This window comes from Octopus bimaculoides, chromosome 10, assembly GCF_046866305.1.
Source record: "Octopus bimaculoides isolate indiv1 chromosome 10, ASM4686630v1, whole genome shotgun sequence".
Taxonomy (NCBI): Eukaryota; Metazoa; Mollusca; class Cephalopoda; order Octopoda; family Octopodidae; genus Octopus; species Octopus bimaculoides.
In genome coordinates, this window is record NC_142937.1 from 45534310 (window position 1) to 45560509 (window position 26200).

Consider the following 26200-nt stretch of genomic DNA (forward strand, 5'->3'; position numbering starts at 1 on the left):
CGAAACAATCGTTGTGGGTAAGAGGTTTGGCTAGTGTGTTCTATCTACTATTTAACAAGTGCTGCTCAAAAGACTGTATGTTGATGTAAGGAATACATACCTAGTAGAAATGGAAACAAACTGGCTAGGGTGTGCAGGCTGCTACTAGGGGTTAAATATCAGTCATTGCTACTGCATAATACCGGGTACACCATGGATAGAATGGTTAGTTCCTTCAATGTAGCATACCATGTATGTATTGTAAGAGCAGTTAAAAGGTACTGGTAAAGGGAAAACAAGACTAGAAGGACTCAGAAACGAATGGATAAATCGATAAACTAAAGGGTCAGCAAAAGAGGGAGTAAATTAGATTGGACCTACGTTGGGGGCTATTATAGAGGTTGTTTAATGTCCTTAAAGTATTTAAATGTGCAGGAAGCCTTATATATACAGGAAAGATGAAGGTATAGTTTATTATTTAGTAGATTTTCACTATTAAATCTCCTTAAAATTTCAAAAAGCCCCATGCAGCAAAGTCTGCATCTGTATCTACTGTTTAAGAACAGTTTGGTGACCCTAATAATGTCCCAACTCTATCAAATTTAACATTATTGTCCTTGAGCTCCCAAGTTTTTGTGGCTAGAGACATCCTGTCAGCCCTATGTCTTAATTTAAAAGATGAATAGTCGTTGCATAAACACCCCTTGAGATTTATGGAGCAGCCAATATAAGTATACATAACAAACAGCTGTAATGAACTGACAATTATCTATCGTATGTTATTCATTTGATTATATATATATATACATATATATATATATTATGAGAGAGAGAGAGAGTGAGAGACACACACACACACACACATATTATCATCATCATTTAATATACATCCTCCATTCTTCCATGCTAACATGGTTTGGATGGTATGACAGGAATCATTTTAGCTGCAGGACAGTCAAGCTCCAATGTCTGCTTTAACATGGTTTCTATGACTGGATGTTCTTCTTAACATTAATCTCTTACACTGTGTATTGGGTGCTTTTCTTCATGGCATTGGTGTTAGTGAGGTTCCCAAAAAACTTGCAATACAAAGTAAAAGAAACTCCCTCGCCTGAATGGGATTGCAGTAGAGGGAGAAGTAGCTTGATGTCAGGATTTGAGATGCTGAAGTATGAGAGGATGTGATTTAAGTGACAGTTCAGAAAGGGTTGTAGAGTAGTAGTATAATAAACCTGTAGATGGATCAGAAAATAGGGAGATGATGTACTGGGTGGAAGAGTGGAAGGAGAGGGAGATATACAGAGATGGAAGTCAGATGTATGAAGTGGTGGCTATAGTAATTGAGTCATGATGAGTGTGGGGAATTGACAGTAGATAAGAGGGTGTTAAAGGTGAGGTATGACACATATTCACACACACACACACACATATATATATATATATGTATATATATATATATATATATATATATATATATATATATATATATATATATATATATAATATAATATAATATAATCAGTGTATGGTGCCACGTAAAAAGCACCCAGTGAACTCTGTAAAGTAGTTGACATTAGGAAGGGCATCCAACCGTAGAAACCATGCCAGAACAAACAGAACCTGGTGCAGCCCCCAGTCTTACCAGCTCCTGTCAAACTGTCCAACCCATGCCAGCATGGAAAACGGACGTTAAATGATGATGATGATGATGTATACAATATTATAGATCCATTAAGTAAATTTTAGCAATCGGTTTCACACCTGATATTAGATAATCAGACAAATTTCTAATAACTGCTTATCAGAAATGGCAGAATAGAAAATAAATATACGTTGATTAATATATCCACAAACGAGTGCCTTTTTCCCTGACTTATGGATTCTTAGACGACTACACACACATACACACACACACACACAAGTATTGGACATTGTATAAAATACATACATATATGTGTGTGCAAGTAATGAATACTTGTCATACACATTTTTATATAAACATCATAAATGAATTTAATAGCCCAATTACACGCCAAGTGAGGTAATTATGTTTATATTGTATATTTTTGCAAGGTTTTAATTTATTGTGCAGTTAATTAGAATTAGTTTTTGTTTAAATAAATAATTAATTATATTTGAGACTGTCAGAGATTATTTCCGGGAAATACATATTGCTAAATCAAGAAAGAGAGAGAAAAGACATTTGTATGATTCATTAAGAAACGGTTTGTAATATCTTTGGATCTGTTTATACACAGACATTATTAATGCATGTCTTCAATCAAAAGGCAACACGCTGAGTCACCGATACATTTTGTAAAACAAATACGAACACTGACACAAAACATTGCTATAGCATGGTCAAATACCCACAATGGTTGTTGGAATAAACTAAAGAGCCGTGACAAAGCTCACATGTCATGATCAAAATATTTATAGCATGGATGTAAATGATGTAACATCGACTAATCGGTGGGGGAGGTCTTTGTTTTGTTTTGTTTTTTTGGGTTTTTTTTTGTTCTTTATGTGTGTAAAACATGAATACAGAATTTTGTGAATATATACAGTTGAAATGGTCAAAGGAAAATACAATCAGTATTTGAAAACAGGAAGCCTTTTAGAGTTTAAAATAATCATTGTGCACATAAGCATATTCGTATATTGGAATATATACAATATCTATATATGAAGTCATACGCAGATATGTATATCTATATGCAGGCAACTGATCCACGATTCTGGGGAACCATTCCATGAAAGTAATCCATACACATATGCACATCTTTTGCTTTTCCCCAGGCATATTCCATTTTAGAAATTAAGTTTAAACAATACACGTGAAATAAACGTTCAGTGAAGTACGCTCTTTAGTTTATATATTAAGTTATGTGTTGTTTACGATACCATAGTTTTATAAATAAATATAAAGGATGCACATGGTCGTGGGAACAAAGGTTGTGAAACTAAATAAAGGACTAAATATCATGACGTAGTGTCTTAGACTACTAATTCGATCTGATGATTTCAAATATGAATGTAACAAATTTTAATTTTGTAAACTTTCATGTATGTATGTGTGTGTGTGTGTGTGTGTGTGTGTGTGTGTGTGTATGTATGTGTGTGTGTATGTATGTATGTATGTATGTATTTGAGCAACTTCGTGAAAGAACTAATTTTCAAATTTCGCGATGTTTAAAAATACACCTACACACACACACACACACACACACAGACAATCCCGAACTGCAAGTAACAAGTCGCCTGAGAATCGCGAACGAGAGAATCCGAGTGGCAATTTACACTCAACTTTGTATAAATATTAATTTCATTCTTACCTATCAGTACTGAAAACATTCTTTCGCTTGATTAAATTTTCCACATACTATGATATCACCAGCTATATATATATGACAAGACTTTCCCAAAAAACACCTCTTTTTAAAATTTTTTTCAAATGTGTATATATATATATATATATATATATATATATATATATACACACACATACATACATGTGTGTGTGTGTGTTAGACAGAGAGATGTGAGGCATATGTGTGTATGTGAGCATTTATGTACACACACACAAGCACAGAAGTTGATGATTCACTTTGGTGCTACTTCAAGTTTCTCGCTTTTGTGCGCTCATTCACTCCTCACCCTCAATATTTTATAGTCCGACGATGATTCAGCTGACCGAAACTTCGAAGTCACTGTCAATAATATTAAGAATAATTAAATTTGTACTCTACAAAAGTATAGAGTATATATATATGATTAATGAAAAATTGTTTTTGTTATATATAACTGAACATAAAAACATGCAGGTATGTGGTGTTTGGTGATGCAAACAGGAAAATGATTCAAAACAAGAGAATATGTTTGTTGTTTATTAATAATCAGTAGACGTTACGGTGACTCAAGGGTCGAGAGTTTCGTTCCAGTACATGAAACAATCCGATCTCGATTAAAAGAAAAACATGCATTCATATATATATATACTGGACACACACACACACACGTATATCTGTGTGTATGCATGTATGTATGTATTTGCACACATAGAGAGAAAGAAAAGAGTAGAGATGAGTAAGGAAATCCAACATTCTTTAGGTTGTGCGACGAAATATTATGTGATCAGTGGATGAGTTTAATACGATATTATGTTTTAAAGAAATCTATCATGTGAGGAGAGGAAAGTTTACCTCTATCATTATCCAAAATGGAGAGACCGCTATTAGTAAACAATTTAGGGGTAATTGTTCAGTTTACTTTAATGTTTACCTCTATTGCTAAAATGGGATGGGCACGATTGGCAGGCACACCATTGATCATACGTTTCCTCAATTAGAGCTGGCCTAGAACTAAATGAAAATAAGCTAGCAACCTGGAGAAAAACTAAATATACATTAGTATGAAGAGAAAGTATTTATTTTACAAACTGAAACTAATACAATTTAAGTAATTTATCAATTACTTAATGGTTTCAATTTATGCACGAGAAAGAATCAGTGAGATAATTACTGGTCATTTAAATCGGTTGTTAGTTAAAAAGTATGTCCAAGCTAAGAGGGTTTTGTTGATACATGTAAAGAGGAAGTGGGGAGAAATCAGGTATTTCAATACTCTAAAAAGGTCGTTTCTAATCATTGTAATATCTCTTAAGCTCACCTGCACATTTCCAGATATGGTTTCTAAAACATAAAAAGTCTGATTTATACTTCTATCAGTAACTAAAACATTTTAAGAAAGTTTACCTTTATTAATTATAACAAAGGCAGTGAAGAAAGTTTACCGCTATTTAATTCAACTAAGGTAATAATGAAAGATTTGTATAAACTCTATAAATTGGAACATTAGAAATTAATTTGTGTGGAAACGAAAGACAATAGACTTACCTCTGCGAAATGGACAAGACAAGAGAGAAAAATATTATCCCTTTTTTTTTAAAATTAGAACAGGTATCTATTGTGCTGTGAACAAGAGCAAGCAACCATTACTGGGTTTCTAACGAGGCGATAGTGACGCCTTGTTTATTTCACTCTCTCTCTCTCTCTCTCTCTCTAGCACCTCCGCCCACTTTCTCTCTCGCCCTCCCTCCTACTGTCTATTTATCTTAGGACAGCAATGGGCTCTTATTGACATGGAAGTTCTAATATTACTGCTTGTACATCTACTACTACTGCCGGTACAATAACTACTATTCTTAAGATGATTGTTGAGTACTGCTTCTAATACTTTTGTTTGTTTTTTTTTAACCCGATGTCAGCTGTCATTCTGTGACTGGGCATGCCTTTAATCGAAAGATTTACAGCTGACAATCCCCTTTCAATAATATGACTAGGCTATTCAATGTATCCCTTTTTTTTAAATATGATAGTGCTTGATTCGAAGAAGATTTAGCTGCTATTTCTAGCATAACGGACAAGTAGTGGCTCTCTCACTGACTCATTTCACGTTATCCTACATCTACTTGACTACTGCCCATTTAATTTGTATCTCTCTCTATATGTTTGCGTGTGTGTATGTAGAGAGAGAGAGAGAAAGTCAAATTTTCGTTTATTGCCCCATATATATGTAAATAGATAGAAAAAAAGCATGCTAGACGTCTTAATATGGTCGCTAAAAATAAAAAGAACTTCATGGACCATTTTTCAGAGTCACAATGACTCGTAGGCTGAAGTTTCATTCAAACCGGAGACCTTGTCCGATTGTTTGAAACAGAGTGAACTCCGCTAATGGCACCCAGGGATTATGACCATGTGCTCGGATTAAACCGGTTGCCAGATTAAGTCTCCCGCTAAAAATTTGCGGTAGATATTGAATCCCTCAAAAGCATTCCAGTCTTAACTATCTTGTCACTTTTTTTTTTTTTTTTAGACAGTGTGTACCACGAATTATATTACTCAATATATTTTAGATTTTTATGGATGGTACGGTGTGTGATTTGAGATAGAATAAGTTGTTTCTTGCAGAGCGGGCGACCAAGTAGAAGCGTCCTTTGAAACTGATGATTGCTTGATCAGTATCTAAGTAACTCGCTTGAGTCATTTTCCATATACGGAAGAAAATTACTCATGTGAGCTACTTAAATACTGGTATAATTTCCTATTGACTTGTTGATTTTAATTTAAATTTAGGCTTTTCTTGTTTTTATCGTTTAATGTTTGATAATGTCTTTTTCAAATGTTGTTTTTGTTTTGGTTTAGAATAAAAGGCTGTGCACATGATTCTCGCATCCCTTCTGAAACTAACAAAAGATCTTACATTGATTTACTTGGAAAAATAATAATGATTTGTGACACAAACACAAGTCCAGGAATCTTGTTAGAAAGGCGGCGAGCTGGCAGAAGCGTTAGCACGTCAGGCGAAATGCTTAGCGGTATTTCGCCTGCCGCTACATTCTGAGTTCAAATTCCGCCGAGGTCGACTTTGCCTTTCATCCTTTCGGGGTCGATTAAATAAGTACCAGTTACACACTGGAGTCGATATAATCGACTTAATCCGTTTGCCTGTCCTTGTTTGTCCCCTCTGTGTGTAGCCCCTTGTGGGCAGTAAAGAAATAAGAAATCTTGTTAGAGAGAAACAATTAAACTGCGGCGTTGGATGTAACGTACAGCTTCCCTGAAAAGATTTGAACTCAGAATATAAAATGACAGCATTTTGTCTACTGTTCTGCTAGTTTTGCAATCCACCTGCCTAAAACTAACCTTTATCTTAGACACAAGACCATCTGATACATGATTTCACTCACAACTTAACTGGTACTTATTCCTTTAACCATCAATGTATGAATAACAAAGTCGACCTGGGCCTAATTTGAACTTGAGTCCTATTCCGATTCTACTATCGATAGCTGATTTCTAACATGCATAAGATCACAAATTGAAAAAGGGGAAGACAGTTTAATTGACACTCCACTTGTAGAACCTGGTTCTTATCACGGAAGCATGAGAGGCAACATCGAAAACGATGCGAAATGCCGAAGAAAAGTTCTATCACTTAAAATCGTTTGTTCTTGTTACAGAGACAGGTCAAGCGCAACATCAATAGATAGACAAGCATTTAGGAGTTCACATACATGTATACATAATCGCAAAATGCCATTAAGTTAGAGACAAATAAAGACACAGACAGAAACAAAGAGAGAGAGAGAGTGAATGAGTGAGGGTATGTTGTGATTAAGTAACAGGGCTCTCTCTCTTTTTCCAGGACGAACCTAATCTCAACTATTTTTGACAGGCTATTACCATCTTAACTGTATTCACTGGAGCTGGCCTCCTCCAGAGAATGAGAATGCAGATTTGAGCTACTTTTCAAAAATACTTTGAGTGACAGGTGCCGATTTTACGCATTTATATATCAGTACATTCAGTATTTTAGTTATTTAATACACAAAGTGAATGTACGGATATGCAAATGAGTAAAACTGGAGTCGTTGCTCATTACTCTAAGCTGTTGTTTCTCTCTGAAGGCGTAAACCAATGAACACTCTTCAGACAACTATAACTGTTTGAAACTGGTTATTTACACAGCAAGACTACAATGTTTGTGAACTTACTATTTATCTACACACATGCTGTCTCTACAGTCGTTATTTATATATATAAGTACACAACCAATTTTCCAGCATTCTTGGTTCCAGACCAGTTAACAAAGGTCATATATTTCTGTATAAATTCTTAGAAGACTGCTGCCACATTATTAATAACTTTTTTCCCTATTAGACCTTCATGGCATACCTTTTTTTATTCACTGGAAATGTTTGGAAGTCAAAAAACATCCTTCCAACAATTCAAACATAATAATATTAAAGCAGATATTCGAAACAAAATTTAATGCTGCACCTTACAAAGGTGCCATTGTTTTATGTCAAAGGAAAATTATAAATCATATATACATTTTTCTGACCACAGAGAAGAAAAAAGACGTTTGTTTATAATTGTCATAATTCAGTAATGGCAAATGACAGCACCACATATCTTTGTCTCTCTGTCAATCTGTCTGTTCACAAAGGAGAGTATATCCACTTACCCCACAACTCCAATTTTCTATGACAGGTTAGGACCTGGATTCCTCCAAACAGAGCCCATCATTTACTCCACAAATGTTTTGTCGTCAATGCTTCACTTTCCTGTATCACTTGTTTCAACATAACTGTAATATACATACAAACTATGCCATTTTAATCCCGAGCAACGCCGGGTATCTGCTAGTATAATATATAGCATGTAGATAGAGTTATAGTCCAAGTTGTGCTCTCATGAAGCATATCTGCATTTTCTAGTTTCTGCATTTTCTGCATTTTCTAGTTCTCCAAAGTATATCCGTAGGTGTTATGATCCATATCAAAGTTGAAAGCATTGAAGAATGGTGTTAAATACTAGAAAGTACTTTCTGCAAAGTAATTGCTTATTAAAACAGAAAACTGGAAAATTTGAAACTATCAAATCAGTAAAACATGGACACTGAGAAAGAAATTATCAAATAGACTAAATGGATGTTACACAAGGATGCTACAAATGGCCCTAAATGTGAAATGGCAGCAGCATATAATAAATGATTGCTTTTATAGAGACCTGCAAAAAGTTAGTGAGAAGATTGGGCAAAGACAGCTGTGACTATCTGGTCACTGTGTGTGCCATCCTCTGCTGGAAGCATCTAAATTATTCTTGTGGAACCCACTTCATGGTGATGTAAGAAGAGGAAAGCGTCATCACACATCAACAACTTGATTGCAGACACTGGCCTGGAATGTATCCAGGACTTCGAGGCAGTGATGATGGACTGAGAAGTGTGACGGGTGGACTTTGTTACTGTGGCCTGGGATGGAACCAAGCCATGATAATAATGTTTATTCCATATTACATATGTTTCTTCACCATTATGAGTTAGATTGATATACATGTAGAAAAACTTATAAGAAATCTCCCATTAGCAATTCATCAGATAAAGAATTTTAATTCCCTATCTGATAAATTGCTAATGGAAGATTTCTTGTGTTTTTCTACTTATTCAATGGGGAATTAAAAAAGTATCCAACTTCATTTTTTCCCACAAAAACTAATGTCACTTGGGCAAAATCCATAGGGTGGGATGTGACCCCCCCCCCCATCCTGTGCATGTGTGAAAATTTTTGCATCAGTAGGCTGCATCAGTTCCCAGCTGTTATGCCTAGCATACAGACATGTAGTGCATGCTCATCAAATTTTCGGTGGGGGGGGGGTATATCCAGGACAACAGTGTCCAGTGTATCACTTTGTTTTTAAGATGTTAGATTGTGATTTTGAGAATCATTTGACTGCTATTTCTTGCAGAGAGAGTGACTTCATCTCTGTATCTGTATGGTGTGTTAGTGTAATTGTGTAAGATATTGCTGGCCAAATAAAATTAGCTAAACTCTCTCTCTCTCTCTCTATCTATCTATCTATCTATCTATCACTTTGTCTCTATCTCTCTCTCTCTCTCTCTCTCTCTCTCTCTCTCTCACACACACACAGGCTGATACAAATGTGTTTGTATATATGATAAAATTTGACATTTTAATTACCTCAAATTAAACTTTTAGACATACTGAATACTAATTACATAAAGACCTCCCATTCTCCTTTAACAATAAAAGCCTCAGGCACCAAAACTACACTTGTCTTGAACCTAACTTTACAAACAAGCAAAAATAATAGCTGTCAAATTAACAAAAGCTATTTTTCATTTCCTTATGGTATCAGTTAATAACTTTTAATTATTGTCAACTGTTGTAATTGAAGGTAATGCTTATATTTTGGTGTAAATGATAGTTTTATATGGAACACAATAGAATTTGTGCCGGAAATATTTGAGGGGGCTTCTGTGTGCTTGCTTGACCTGCTAGAAATAGCAGCTAAAAATTTCTTTCCCTTAAATAATACATATTTGCATGGGTCAGATGGAAGATTGGAAACAAAGATCACTTGTATGACAATGACACTCATTGTCACATATCAGTATTTTATATAAGAGAGGAACATTGTAAGGCTTGAAAATGGAACAGACAAATAGCTATATTTAACAAAATTAAGATAGTTTCTAACTTTTTAAACATGCAGCAAAACTGGCAGTGGTGTTAAGAAGGTGGAAAATTGACAGTCCTTTTTTTTTTTTGTTCCAATACCCTGAATTCTGTGTCCTGTCGATAATTTCTACAACTTGGGTGATTTAATTAGCAGTGGAGGAGGATATACCAAAAGTGTAATTACTAGAATAAGAATAGGATAAAGAAAGGTGACAACCAAAGGTCTCTCTCTCTCTCTCTCTCTCTCTCTCTCTCTCTCTCTCTCTGCAAATGTAAAGAAAGTTGTATGATGCATGTGTATAAACAGCAATGCTACATGGTAGTGAGACATGGGCCCTGAATGTATAGAACATGCAAAGACTAGAGAGAAATGAAGCTAGTATGCTTCACTGGATGTGCATGTGTGACAGTACTAGTGTATTGAGAAAAAAGTTAAGCTTAAGGGGGAGACCCAGGAAGACATGGGACAAAGTATTGAAGGCTGATCTCAAGAAACGTTAGCACGCCGGGCGAAATGCTAAGCGGTATTTCGTCTGCCATTACGTTCTGAGTTCAAATTCCACCGAGGTCGACTTTGCCTTTCATCCTTTCGGGGTCGATAAATTAAGTACCGGTTACGCACTGGGGGTCGATCTAATCGACTTAATCCGTTTGTCTGTCCTTGTTTGTCCCCTCTATGTGTAGCCCCTTGTGGGCAGTAAACAAATAAATAAGATGCTGACTCTTACAAAGATGACGAAGGACTGAGATATCTGGTACCTTGCTGTACTCAAGAAAACTCATCCACCATAGCAGAATTGATATGAATTGATATCCTAAAGCCATGGGTAATGCTTGTCTATGAGGGGCTTTACTCCTGCCCCAACAACCCCCACTACCACCACATTTCATTCCCTAACACCCATCACCTGAGAGCAGAAAGCCACCCCAGGCTTTCTCAGTTACCTTTCTTCCCCACCCCAAGCCAAATTCATTTCCCATTATCTTCCCCCATCTAAGTCACCTCCTTTCTACACCTTCTCCTCCTTGTGCTAGTCTCCATTAACACCTTGCTTATCTGCTATCACCCTCAATGCTGTTATATCTATTGCAACCCCCGCCCTCAAACCTTTCCTATATTTCTTCCCACCTATCCTGCCCACTCACCCTGTTCAAACCTCTATATCACCTCACCTGTTCTCACCATCCCCCAATGTCCTTCGAGAAAATGTCCCAACACATCTTTGCCATCATTTCTCTCACCATTACTATCCTTATCTTACTTTCTAACTCACTCTCTTTTCTTTTCCAACTGGTGTATTCATGTATCGTCAGCAGGACACCCATCTCTGTCCTTTCATATCTTGAATCTCTCAACTGACACAAAGTCACTCACTCAATACTATTCCCATCTCCCAGTCAAGAAGATTTTGCCTTTTTTGTCTTGTAAAGTACTTGGTGACTCTGTCAGTAATGGTGCTACATAAAAAGCACCAGTGTTGATGCCATGTAAAAAGCACCCAGTACATTGCAAAGTGATTGGCATTAGGAAGGCCATCCAGCTGTAAAAACCATGCCAAATCAGACAAAAGAACCTGGTATATCTCCCAGCTTTGCCAACTCTTTGTCAAATCATCCAACCCATGCCAGCATGGAAAACAGACGTTAAATGATGATGATGATATATGTGGGTGTGGGTGTATATGTTTGTTCCTTCCACTGCTTGACAGCCAGTGTTCGCTTGTTCACATTCCTTTAACTTAGCAGTTCAGTATGAGAGTCTGATAGAAAAAGTACCAGACTTTAAAAAAATACCTAAGTAATGGAGTCAATTTATTCAACTACACACTTCAAGGTGGTGCCCCAGCATGACAGCAAACTAATGGCTGGATTAAATAAAAGATACAGGTACAACTATATCATCAGCCTGGCCAACACCTTTAGTAAATTTGTTCAACACCCTGGTGGAAAAACAAGAATTATATGAATGCAAACTCCATCTTCTCATATTTAAACAAGAAGAAGACCCAAAAATTTCGCTAATTTTTTTTTCCTTTAATGGCAACAGGGCCTGGCATTTGATGGTTTGAGAACTGTTGGTCATAGATGACCCTAAATTACTAGGATGGTCACAACTAGAATATCCTTATCATAGATCTACATAATGCTTTTGTATAAAAAATGCATTTTACTCTGTCTTCCTTAGCTACATTTTCTTTCGTAATACGCTTTGTCTCCCTCTTCCACTTGTTCGTTTCTTTTTTTTTTTTTTTTTTTTTGTTAGACGCTGTCTTGGTGAGAGAAATTTTTTTTTCCTTAGCCGCTTTGTCTCCCTCTTCCACTTTTTCATTTTTTTTTAAGACGCTTGGCAAACACTGTTTCTCCCCTTGTCACAAACACACTATTTCTTTCTTTCTCTCTTTCTTTCTTTCTCTCTCTCTCTTTCTTTCTTTCTCTCTCTCTTGCTCTCTCTCTCCTTCACGCGCGTACGCACAGATTTGACTTCGCCATGTCAACAAACTTCAAAATTGGTAAAAGTTTATCGATTTTTACAGCTATACGCGGGTGCCTCTGTGAAAAAAAGTTGACAAAAACACAGATAGGGTCATGAACAATGTCCTCCTAAAATTGGAGCGACATGCGTGCTAATTTGTGGACGTGCATAACCCACATTCACGTACACACACACACACACAAACATCTTGTGTTTTATAGATATTGATTACATATGTGTATGTATCTGTCTTCACTACTTTTTCATCTCCCAATCGCTCTCTTTCACATTTTTCTCATATCTCTCTTTTCATCTCTCTCGCTGTCTTTAGTGAAAGCAAAGAAATATGGCACCAAAAAAGAGACAAGCTGAGCATAAAGATTCTGAAATAACCTCTAGTAAATATTTTGCCAAACAAAACAAGGAGGAAAGTTCTTCAAGCATTAAAAAACTGTTTGATCCATGCCTTAGGCTTATAGGCACTTTCTACCAAAAAGAATGTGTAGATCTTAGCAGAGCTCTTCTTGGCAGGTATATTGTACGAGCATTTGATGATGGCTCTCAGGTTTGTGGTAAAATAGTGGAAACTGAAGCATACTGTGGCATTGAAGATGCATGTTCCCATTCTTACAACAATAGAAGAACAGAACGGACTGAAGCTATGTTCATGCCTCCAGGAACTCTTTATGTGTATACCATATATGGTATGTACAATTGTATGAATATCTCAAGTTCTGGTAAGATTTCCTTCTTATTGATGTTGTTTATTTCCAGACTAGCTCTCATTTAACATATTACTGATCAAAGGAATCCCAGTCGAGAAAATCCTATTTCAGTTTCTGACATAGTGTATCTAGGACTCTATAACTACACTATCTACAGCATCTTTGCTTTTCTAAAATGGTAGGGTGTGATTTAGCTGCTATTTCTTGGTGGCCAAGTGATCACGTTAGGGTTTCAAACATACCATGAGATGAAGTATAGACAAACCTTTTTTATTCAGAACAGAATTTGACAGTGTGATGGGGGTGCTCAGTGGTACACTAGGGGTTCTGAATAGTTAACTGATTAAAGACATCTATGAATTACAAATGTTTCTCTTGGTTGTGTGTATGAGAGTTGAAAAGAAGGAGTGGGGAGTAAAATATGCCAAGGGTTTGTGAATACAAAGTAAATTTTTATTTCATATCGATTTAGTTTACAGACATTCTAAACTGAAGTGCATTCTGATTGTGAAGAAGAGAAAAAGAAAATGCCTGACTTATCTGATAGAATTTAACTAACTTCTCTCCGTTGTAGATATTAAGTTTATAGATGTGGGAGAGATTGAAAATTCTATTGTGTTATGCTTATCCCTTTAAGAAATTCTTTAGCAATGTGAAATAACTAAGACTTGAAATCAAGTTTTGGGCTTGAATTTCCCAGAGATTATCCACCTACCCTGCAATATTTACCCAATGACTAATTATATAAATCTGTTGTATCATCATCAATTTAGTACAAATATTTTACTTTCCTATTCCTATGGAATACAGAAATAAAAGTACAAGTAAAAACTATGATAATCTCTCAATTATTTGCAAACTGAAAACCATTGTTGTATTCTTCCTTCATTGCAAATGAAAATTAAACTTGTACCATTGTTCCAACTTCATTGCTTTGTGTCGGAACCACCTGACTCTCTTGTCTCTTTCTCTACATCCATGTTGTGTCAAATGAAAGAAAGTAAGACCCCCCCCCCATTCATTCCAAGCTATGCACTAACCATTTGCTATCCAGAACTTCTGGAATTTCATCATTGTTCATGTTTTACCTGCAACCACCAGCATGTAGAGTTCAAGAAGAAAAGGTCTCACAGGGTCTGAAAAAGCTGTAGGCACATTAATCCCATATGAACTTCAAAAATTAGAATTTTCCTTGCTCAGAGAATATGACTGTATTCAAATTTTTCAAGAATTAAACCTATTTGCTACTACAATAAAAAGAAATTTCAACAACTTGATATTATTTTCTTTTTCATATTTAGACCTTGCCATTTCTATCAGATATTATACCAGTTAAGGTATTTTAATCCTGTAACCATTGTCTTATTTAAGACTATTCTCATTACGATTATTACAAAACATTTAGTATATAATTATACTGAATGATGCTATAGTATTAACATAATATAAATATAGACTATTCTCATTAGCATTATAACAAAACATTCAGTATATAGTTATACTGAATAGTGCTATAGTGTTAACATATATTAATTTAATACTATTCCCATTAGCATTATGATAAACCATTCATTATATAGTTATACTGAATGAAGCTAGAATATTATCATGATATATTATGATAAATTAAAGGCATATCATATATTACAGAAGTATATAGCACTTGTATTATATTATAGAAATATCTCACTATTACCCAATGAATCGCCTCTATAGCCGGTTTGTTCTGTCACTAAGTATTGTGACTTATTTTGTGATTGACTTTTAAAACTAAAAGTTATTTCTGCTATACATCAAGATTCACACACTCTATGTAGCACTCTTGTTTGTGACTAGGGTATAAAGTCATAAACCATAGAAAAAGAAAATTAAACTCTTACAAAATAAACTTTCAAAAGTCATGTTAAAATGTAATTGAATCTTAATAAACATTAAATGTCAATTAAACGACAGTTCATTTTGTTAATTAAGAATTGACCTGAGGCAGTTTTAAAATAATTCTGTCTTATATGACATTACATTTATAAACTATTAATGAAATAGACAGCAAAGCTTGATACTGGTAGTTTGTAACTCAACTACTTGTAAATGTTAATTGGATTTGTAATAATTCTTTGTTGTTTTTTTATTTGTTTTTTGTTAACTACTTCAACTCAATTGTTACTTAACAAAATGAGTGGCAGTGGTGAACACTGATGGTTCTCTCTCTCTCTCTCTCTTTCTCTCTCTCTCTCTCTCTCTCTCTCTCTCTCTCTCTCTCTCTCTCTTCTCTCTCTCTCTCTCTCTCTCTCTCTCTCTCTCTCTCTCTCTCTGTACTTATGGGTTCCATTTCATATGGAATTTTTGGCCCTCCAAAGTCATTTTGCTGTGCAAGTTGCCCTACCATTTTTAGTTGAAAATTTTGGTCTGAAAAATTTGACTTGTATGCCAGGAAATAAGATAATTAATTTGCATTCTGTATTGATTGTAGTAATATCATATTAACACATTATTTACTTTTTTCCTTTTTTTTTTTTTTGCAGTATTTATTAATTGCAGCTGTATCATTTAAAAATAAAGTGAATGTTTGTAGTAGCTTACAAAAAAAACCATTTCTAGAATTAGTGCAGTAGGAACAAAAACTATAATGTGCATGTTTTTATCTTTTACTTGTTTCAGTCATTTGACTACAGCCATGCTGGGGCACTACATTGAAGGGCTTTTAGTCAAATAAATCGACCTATAGACTTATTTCATTAAGCTTGGTACTTATTCTATCGGTCTCTTTTATCAAGCCACTAAGTCATTATGGATATAAACACACCAACACCAGTTGTCAAGTGGTGGGGGGGGGGACAAACAAAGACAAACACATGCATAGATATATAGCTAGATAGATAGATAGATATATGTGATGGGCTTCTTTCAGTTTCCATCTACCAAATCCATTCACAAGGCTTTGATTGGCCCAGAAGATACTTGCCCAAAGTGTCATACAAGTTAGATGCATAGAATCCAATGTTGCATTCTTTTACTCTTCATTTGTGGTCAAATATCTTTTGTTTTTACTTATTTCGGTTACTGGACTGTAGCCATGCTGGAGCACTGCCTTGAATGGTTTTTAGTTGAACAAATTGATCTTGGTACTTATTTTTAGGTCTGGTATTTATTCTAACAGCATCCTTTTACTGAACCACTAAATCGCAGGGACATAAACAAGCCAACACTGGCTGTCAAGTAGTGAGAAACACACACATGCACATATAGGGCTTCTAAACTGTTTCCTCCTACCAAATTCATTTACAAAGGTACCAGTCCATCCAGGGCTGTAGTAGAAGACTTGCCTCAGGTGTCATGCAGTGGGACTGAACCTGAAATCACATTAAGCAAAATTTTTTTAACCATGCCACACCTGTGTCTAAGAAGATCCTGACAATTGTATTGTCATAATCTTCATAGGTACAGTTAAATTTGTTTATGTTCTTCAGTGGGAGTTCATAAATTGAGTACCAGTTAAGGAATTTCACTAACAGTACCCTTTCCCAAAAATTTATGGCCTTGTACCTAAGTTAGAAAATAAATGCCTTTATGTTTGCCAAAAGAGAAATTATTTATTCTGAGTAGTTAAAACATAATTTCCTTTTCTTAATATATGTTTTCTGTGTCGTTGATTTCAATATCGTTCATTTTTTATTGTTGACTATTTTACCAGACAAATTTATAAGATAAAAACTTCAATAAAAAATTTTTTTTAATTTAAATTAAAATTTATTTTCTACAGGAGATGGCTGTGCTGTTTTAATACGAGCACTTCAACCCATATCAGGGCTTGAAAAAATGCAATGTTTGCGTTCAAAAAAGAATCCTTTGAAACCAATAAAAGAGAAGAACTTATGTAATGGGCCTTCTAAACTTTGTCAGGCTCTTGATGTCACTAAGGAAACATTCAACAAAGAAGATTTGATAACCAGTAACCGTTTATGGTTATCAAGTGGAGATACTGTGGAAGATTCTGAGATTGACATTTCCAAAAGAATTAATATAACTGGGGATGAAATATGGGTTAATAAACCACTTCGATTTTTCATAAAATATAATCCATATGTATCAGTGAAAAACGCCAACTGAAATGTGAAAGAAATGAAATGAAAAATGAGAATGTTGTTTTAATGTCTTAATAGATAATCTCTGAACATTTTTGACTTTTTTGTAATGTATTATCCCTTTAGCACTTAAACTAGCCATATCAGGCCTAAATATTCTTCCTGTTTTTTGTTCAAACTGACTAGATATGGCCTCTCATACATATCCTACACTGTTATTCTAAAATAAACAATCACATCATGGAAATGTCAGTCATGCGATAATGCAGGATTAATTCGAAACAATGGGAATAAATAAGCATTTATATTTGACAGAGTAATCCAAATGCTAAAGGGTTAAGCAGGAATAATACAAAACCCATCTCTCTCTCTCTCTCTCTCTCTCTCTATATATATATATATATATATATATATATATATATATATATATATATATATAGGTATCTCTCATACCATGAACTTTAACACACTTCTCAACATTCTGAAGAGATCTGCCAATCAAATTGGCACATCGAAACGCCAAAGAATCCAATATATTTTAGAGTTATCTCTCCAAGAACTGGCCTTTGTTTTATAAGGCCTTCTACAGAGACTTGTCATTGTTCTACAGGGATTCACCACTCTTCTGTAACATACAAATATCTATATAAACCATGGTGATTTTTTTAAATTCTTTTTTTTCTTTCTTTTCCTTTTTGTTTTTTCCTTAATGTTATTGATAGCGTTTCACTCACCACTGTTACTAAGAGGTTTTTCAGTGTCTAATGTTAAGCAAATTAATTATTTATTACTTATAAATAGTGACTTGCCAGAAATTATAGCATGACAGATTAAATGTTTTCAACTCTGCCTGCATCAGTAACAGAATGCCTATTGTGTATTAGGTTGCCCTCTCCTGCAAATTTTTAACCTCATGCTGATGTCAGAAATCCTTGTTACTTGTTTTATATGTGTGTGCATGTGAATAAGCAATATTTAAAAAGCCTCATAGAGAAAACAGAGGAGTTCATTTGCAAAATTAGATGATGTGTGTATTTCTTTGATAAAAAAAAAACAAGAAAACACAAACAAATACAGATTTAAGTCCAGAAGAAACCCACCATCTATCAAAGAAATAGAGCCTTTTGAAAGGGACCTGTTTAAACTGGTAAGGAGAATTAGATTTAGAAAAATCACAGATCTAATACAAAAAACTATGCAAGAAAAATTAATAATATTAAAAACAGACAAAATTTTTGTGAAATCAGACAAAACGAAAAATTTATATGCAGTCAACAAAAATCTTCATAACAGGCTCCTATTAAATAGCATCACAGATACATACAAAAAACAAGTAACAATTTATACAGAGAGGTGAACATTGAAGCAAGAAGAATCGCTTCCAACAGAGTAGAATACCTTCCCCACTTTATCACCCTTAAAGACTATAAAAATAATTTTAATAGAAACCCTAAATGTAGGTTGATTAACCCAACAAAAACAGAAATAAATTCAATTCTAGATAAATTAAATAGGGCCTTCAATTTACATCTTTGGAGTAATCATGGGTCAATTACAGACTGGTTTTAAAGGCATCAGATATAAGAACAACTGTAGATTTGCACAGTTTGACATAGTAGACTTTTACCAGCCATAGATACCATAGAATCTTTAATTGGCTTTGTACCAAAATTCGAATCTATTTCTGGCTCTTTACATTCTGAGTTTAATGCTGCCAAGGTGGACTTTGCTTTTCATCCTTTCAGGTTTGATAAAGTAATTACTAGTTGAGCACTGGGGTTCATGTAATTAACTTCTACTCCCATTAAAACTGCTGACTTTGGTACTGGAATTAGAAAGGATTATTTTAAAGCAATTTAAGAACACTGCCGTATTGTAACATTCATCATTCTCTGAGTCACTTTATTTCACTGACAAAAATTCTCTTCAAATATTTATCAACCAATCTACACAAATTCTGTTGAAAAATATGATTCTATCAATTGACTCTACTAAGAGTCCAGCTGTGTTCTACCATCTAAAATATTACATGATTTCTATCTAGATAAATTAGTGTTATTTGATTTACTGTTATTCAACTCGAGGAATTTACAATGAAGCTTTTTTTTTTTTGTCTTTAGCAACACAAATATTTGATACTTTTAATCCCCTGATGTGTTCTTCATGTGACATATATTTCTGTTATTTTTATTCATTTTATATTTAGAAGATTACATTTCCTTTTATGCTTCTATCTTGTGTATTTTATTACTACCACATTGTACAAACATACATATGCCCTATTCATGCTACCTCTTTTAGTAATATTTTTTACTTGTAACATAAATGGTCATGTAAGAAGCTTCCTGTCAGTCAAGTTCTTCACTTATGCCTGACACCATTTTATTCCACTTATAACCAGTTTTTATTGTTCTGTTATCAAAGATATCCCAGTCACGACTATCTCATTTTATTTTTCAGGCATTGTATCTAGGACTACACTATCTGACACATACTTCAATTTTTTAAAGATGGTAGAGTATAATTTAAGGAAAATTTGGTTGCTGTTTCTAGCTAATTGAATGTCGAAATAAAAACTACTTAATTAGTTATTATTGTTAATGTTGTTTAACTCCAGGTCAGCAGCCATCATTGAGAAGACCTATGATTAAAGGCATAGTTGAAGCTTTCTCATTTCTTTTTTTTTTAATTACTATTTTTCAATCAAAATATGTCTAGAATTATATTATCTAATGTTTTCTTCAGTCTTAGAGGATGGGATGGGAAGGATTTATCTGCTTTTTCTAGCAGGATGAGTAATCATATCAAGGCTTCATCAAGGACACTAGGTTGGTTGGTTGGCACATTGCATTTGTAAAAAATTCTTCATATTCTAGCATGAGGTTGATCTCTCTTACTTGCAAAGTATTCCTCATATTCTTCAAATGCAATCCACTAGCATGAAGAGTTCACTTTTGTTCTGCAATGTTATAACTGAAAATGTAACCGTGACATAAACAAATTCAATGACAGAGAATTTGGTGTAGCACAACCCCTGTCTTGGTGTCATAAAAAGAACCCATATTGGTTCTACATAATAAGCACCCTGTAAAGTGATTCGCACTCTGTAAAGTGATTCGCATTAGGAACAGCATCCAGTCAGAAACCAAGCCAAAACCGACAACTAGAATCTGGTGCAGTTTGCCAGCTGTAGCCAAACAATTTGACGCATGCAAAACAAACATTAACTGATGATGATGATGATGATGATATATATATATATATATATATATATATATATATATATATATATATCTGATACTGCAACTTCAAATTTCATGATTGAGTTTCATCCCTGTGATGTTTGTATGAAATTTGAGGAATGAAACAGGAAATTGTTAACATTAAAAATTCAGCTAAAGGAAATTAAAAGGAAATGTTTGAGTAAATGCATATGTAAAGATATAATCAACTCACTAAAAGAAAGAAAAATGCATAGTGGTTGTGTGCTAAGAAGCTTGCTTCCCAACCACATGGTTTCAGGTTCAGTCCCATTGCATGGCACCTTGAGCATGTGCCTTCTAACATAGCTCCAGGTTGACCAAAACCTTGTGAGTGGGTTTGGTAGACAGAACCTGAAAGAAGTCTGTCATATATATAAATATATATATATCATCATCATCATCATCGTTGTTGTCATCGTTTAACGTCTGCTTTCCATGCTGGCATGGGTTGGATGGTTAGACAGGGCTGGTAAGTCAGAGGGCTGCATCAGGCTCCAATCTGATCTGGCAAAATTTCTTCAGCTGGATACCCTTCTTAACATCAACCACTCAAAGAGTGTAATGGGTGCTTTTTACGTGCCACCAGCACAGGTCCAGTCAGTCGGCACTGGCATCGACCTCACTCAAACAATGCTTTTTACATGCCACCAGTGAATGTGCCAATCAGGCAGTACTGTCATTGGCCATGACAACTTCACTTGCTTCAACAGGTCTTCGCAAGCAGAGTTTCTTGCCCAATGATTGAAGGGTACTCTCAAGTGGGCTGGTTATGCTGCACTGGCATAGGCCACGGTTACAGTCTCACTTGGCTTGCCAGGTCTTCTCAAGCACAGCATATCTCCAAAGGTTTTAGTCACTTATCATCGTCTTGGTGAGGCCTAACATTTGAAGGTCATGCTTCACCAGCTCATCCCAGGTCTTCCTGGATCTACCTCTTCCACAGGTTCCCTCTACTACTAGGGTGTGACACTTTTTCACACAGTTCTCCTCATCTATACGTAATACTTGACCATACCAGTGCAGTCATCTGTCTTGCACACCACATCTGATGCTTCTTATGTCCAACTTTTCTCTCAGGGTGCTTACACTCTATCGTGTATGCACACTAACATTACACATCCAGCAGAGCATACTAGCTTCATTCATTGCAAGCTTATGCATGTCCTCAGCAGTCACAGCCCATGTTTTACTGCCATGTAGCATAGCTGATCGCACACATGCGTCATACAATCTACCTTTTACTCTGAGCAAGAGGCCTCTTGTCACCAGCAGAGATGGGAGTTCTCTGAACTTTGCCCAGCCTATTCTTATTCTAGCAGCTACACTCTCAGAGCATCCACCCCCACTACTGACTTGGCCACCTAGGTAACGGAAGCTATCAACTACTTGTAGTTTTTCCTCCTGGAATGTGATGGAAGCTGTTTTCTGCACATTTTCAGTGTTTATTGCCCCTGAGCATTTGCCACACACAAAGACTACCTTTCCAGTTAGCCTTCCTTTGATATTGCTGCACCTCTTATGTGTCCATAGCTTACACTGGGTACATCTTATGGAGTTTCTACCTATACCTTTTCTACAGATTGAGCAGGGCCATCTACCTGAAGGGATTTGTGGTTTGTCTGCCTTCCTACTTATTAAGACTTTGGTTTTTGCTAGATTGAGTCTAAGGCCCTTCGATTCTAGACCTTGCTTCGACACCTGAAACTTCTTCTCTAGTTCTGATAGTGACTCAGCTATTAGAGCAAGGTCATCAGCATAGAGGAGCTCCCAGAGGTATCCTGCTTTGAATTGCTGTTATAGCCAGGAAGACTATGATGAATAAGAGGGGGCTGAGGACTGATCCTTGGTGGACCCCTACCCCTACCTGGAATTTTTCCCTGTACTCGTTGCCAACTCTCACCTTACTGACAGCATCTCTGCACATAGCTTGTACAGATCTCACTAACCACTCATCTATTCCTAGTTTCTGCATTGACTACCAGATAAGGGATCAGGGGACCCTGTCAAAGGGTTTCTCCATGTTAACGAAAGCCAGGTACAGAGGTTTATCTTTGACTTGGTATTTCTCCTGCAGCTGTTTTACCAGAAATATAGCATCAATGGTGCATCTCCCAGGCACAAACCCAAACTGCATCTCATCTAAACTGACTCTCTCCCTAATTAGTTGAGCTATGGTCCTCTCCATGACTTTCATTACCTGATCCAACAACTTGATACCTCTGTAATTATTCATATCTAATGCATCACCTTTACCTTTGTAGCAATTGACTATGGTGCTGCTACACCAGTCATTGGGTGTGACTCTTTATGTATCACCTGATTGACTATATGGGTGACTAGACTATAGCCGACCACCGCCAGATATTTTAAGCTTCTCTGCGGTGATTCCTGATGGGCCAAGGGCTTTCCCTGTCTTCGTACCCTTAATTACTTTGTCTACCAAGGTACTGTCAATTTGGATAGCTGGTCCCTCTGTTGGGTCGACATTCAGCAGACTCTCTTTCTCTCATTCATTCTCTTCACTTAGCAATCTTTCATAGTGGCATCTCCAAGTCTCTCTCCTTGCAGCCTCATTAAATGCAAGTGAGCCATCATCCATGCAGGCACATTTCTCTCCTATGACATCACAATTCTCTCTTACACACTGTCTTGCAACACAAAACTCTTCAAGGCTTTGGTCCTCATGACACAGAACATTGGCAATTTTTTTCTTATCTGCTTCCCCTCTGGCTAAGTAAACCTGTCTCCTAGCTTCCCTTCTAGCAATCTGATACAATTCCCTGCTATCACCGTTCTTCCAGTCCTTCCATGCCTGTTTCTTTTCCCTAATGGCCCTGTCAACTACATTGTTCCACTGTCATGTTACTTTGGGTTGAGAGGGGACTTTGCACCATCCACAGATCTGGTCAGTAGCCCTCAACAGATTGTCCCGTAGAAACCTTCAGTTGTCTTCCACATCATGTGATGCTGTATCCCCCTCTATTTCATCAAAAGCTTCAAGTAATATGTCTCTAAATCTCTGTCCATTCACAGGATCCTTAAGCTTCCAGACCCTTCTTCTCCATGCTGGTCATCTTCTGGGCATCTATTTAGCCCTGATCCTGAAATCGCTCACTACTAATCTAGGTTGTGGGGTGCATTTTTCACCTGGAAAGGTTTGGACATTTATAAGTAGCCATCTTTCCTGTTTCCTGGAGAGGATGTAATCAATTTGACTAGCGTGTCCACCTGATCGGTAGATCAATAGGTGACTGGCAGGTTTCCTGAAGTTAGTATTACAAACCATAAGATCATTTGCATTGCAGAACTCCAGTAGCCTGGTTCCCTCCTCATTGCAGGAACCAAAACCATAGCCTCCATGTACACCATGGAAGCCCCCTGCATAGTGTCCAACATGTCCATTGAAGTTGCTAGCCAGAAAGAGAAGGTAGACTGCAAGAGGGTGTCATAGAAGTTGGTCTTTCTGTTCATCAGTTAGTCCTATCTGAGGAGCATAGGCTGAGATAATGGTTGCTAACCCATGTTGCAGCACTAATCTGATCTGTGTGTTTGTCTCCCCACTACTTGACAGCCAGTGTAGGTTTGTTTATATCTTTATAACTTGCAGTTCAGGAAAAAGAGACCGATAGAGTAAATAGCAGGCTTTAAAAAATATGTGCAGGAGTTGATTTGTTTGACTAAACACTTCAATGTGGAGCCCCAACATGGCAGTGGTCCAATGATTGAAACAAGTAAAAGAAACAAGATAGAAGAAAAAAGTAATCTCATTCAATCATTGATTGGTGCTATTCACTAAATATCTTTTACATTCAAATACTATAATGTTTTTTATTTATTTATTTACAACAAGAGAAGATTTTAGCCAAGAGCAAACCATGATACCGGAGAAGGATTTTAATAGAGTATTACACTCTGTGATTTTGTTCAACATGAAAGTAAGTATAGGCATAGTGGTTAAGAAGCATGCTTCCCAACCCTGCTATTTTGGGTTCAGTCCCATTGTACAGCACCTTGAACACGTGTTTTCTACTATAGCCTAAAGCAAACCAAAGCCTTATGAGTGGATTTGTTAGACAGAAACTGAAAGAAACCTAATATATGTGTGTGTGTGTGTATATATATATATAGAGAGAGAGATATGTGTGTATAGGGGGTTCCTATAAGGTTGTTATCCACCTCTGATTGGAACTCTCCCGTATGACATGTACGCATGCTCAGTGATTTGCTTTAATTTCCGCAGGCGACTCACCCGAAGAAATCATGCAAATACTGCTGTATATGCAGCCACTATAGAGGGAAGAATGTAGACGGCAAAGTTATTTCACTACATAGATATCCTGCAAACGTAGTTATTCGTCGTATTTGGCTTCAGAGATCGATACTTGTGAGGAAAGACTTTGTTTACACTGCAAATAGCCAAATGTGTTCCCAGCATTTTGTCAATTTTAATGGACCATCGAAAGATCACCCCTTGCCATCCGTTTTTCCAAACAAAGTATTTAAAATATCAGTAAGTGCATGATCATATACGCAGTTAGTAGATGAGTGAAATGTCTCTTTGATTTATCTCCTCATTAACAGATTAGAACATGTTAAAATTCAAGAGGGAAACAAATTCTAGTGGTGTACGTTGGGCTAAACACGAATGTTTAATCTAATAATTGTTGTGTTGATGTACAGGTATTTTTAATAAAGAATTTTGCAATCAATTAATAAATACATTGAAATTGTTGTTAATGTTCTGAATGAATGTGGGAATTTCGAGTAAGCCTAGCTATGATATGTTTCTTTATATATATATATATATATATTAATAAGGGTAGAAATTGATATTAATCAATTAGAACCAGTGGTCTAGCATATTAAAAAAATCCGAAGATTAAAATTATATATATATATATGTGTGTGTGTGTGTTTGTTCGATTAAATAATAAATTTACAGCATTGAATCTAATATTCCTCTAATTATTAGACTTTATAGTGTGACTGTCCCTACCTCTTCTACACCTCATCATGCTCATGGCCAAATCAGTGAATGGTTGCTGAAAGCAGATTGGGATCAGGCAATACTTCAGCTTATTCCTGTTTGAAGTATCGTCCGATACTTCAGACTTATCGTCTGATGAATTTACTTTGTTGACATTCTTCATCGACAGAATTTTTATACCTTTCAACCTTTCAATCAAGTCCGCCTTTCTTCCAGTAACATACTGTCCATATAATCTTAAATATTTCTTTAACTCAGGCACAGTAAGTACTTCGATAGCTGAATCATCAAGCTGCTTTATAGCCATGATAAGACGTAAAACAATAACAATAGCGTAGATAGTCTGCGGAAGTTTAATTGTCTACATGGAGCGCCGCCTAGCCAAGGGAGATAACCTACTTATAGGAAAGCCCTGTCTTGACATCACATGATGGCTGTAAATGAACATCACTATCATATAGGTGGTGTTATTCTTTTCTATAAAAATATGTCCAACTATGGGAAAATATGACTTTACTTGGAAACCAAATGAGGGTTGGCAACAAGAAGGGCATCCTACAGTAAAAAAAAAAGCTGTCTTAATAAATTCCATCTGACCTAAGCAAGCATGGAAAAGTGGACCTTAAACAACGATGAATATGAT

The 26200-nt window shown here is 35.8% G+C and overlaps 2 protein-coding genes across 7 annotated transcripts in view; one reads left to right on the plus strand and one right to left on the minus strand.

Moving 5' to 3' along the window:
- The window catches only part of LOC106867845 (inactive rhomboid protein 1), an 88090-nt gene extending 83075 nt beyond the window's left edge, over positions 1 to 5015 (minus strand). The window contains exon 1 of the mRNA XM_014912879.3: positions 4875 to 5015. The gene's annotated coding sequence lies outside the window, so the exon portion shown is untranslated. The remainder of the gene's footprint in view (positions 1 to 4874) is intronic.
- LOC106867846 (uncharacterized) lies at positions 1913 to 17977 on the plus strand. 6 transcript variants are annotated; one of them, XM_014912881.3, is made up of 3 exons: positions 1913 to 2020; positions 12832 to 13237; positions 16986 to 17977. In XM_014912881.3, the coding sequence occupies exons 2-3, from the start codon at positions 12847 to 12849 to the stop codon at positions 17330 to 17332; spliced, it is 738 nt and encodes a 245-aa protein (XP_014768367.1). In that variant the 5' UTR covers positions 1913 to 2020; positions 12832 to 12846; the 3' UTR covers positions 17333 to 17977. The 6 variants fall into 6 exon arrangements, with proteins under 6 accessions (XP_014768367.1, XP_014768366.1, XP_014768372.1 ...); XM_014912880.3 differs by lacking the exon at positions 1913 to 2020 and adding an exon at positions 5039 to 5164; XM_014912886.3 differs by lacking the exon at positions 1913 to 2020 and adding an exon at positions 5039 to 5164 and having other exon boundaries at positions 12832 to 13204.
- Positions 17978 to 26200: the final 8223 nt, after the last annotated feature.

Coding starts and splice junctions, on each gene's coding strand:
- LOC106867846 (XM_014912881.3), top strand. CDS start 12,847: ATGGCACCAAAAAAGAGACAAGCTGAGCATAAAGATTCTGAAATAACC. Junction 13,238..16,985: donor TATGAATATCTCAAGTTCTG/GTAAGATTTCCT, acceptor TATTTTCTACAG/GAGATGGCTGTGCTGTTTTA.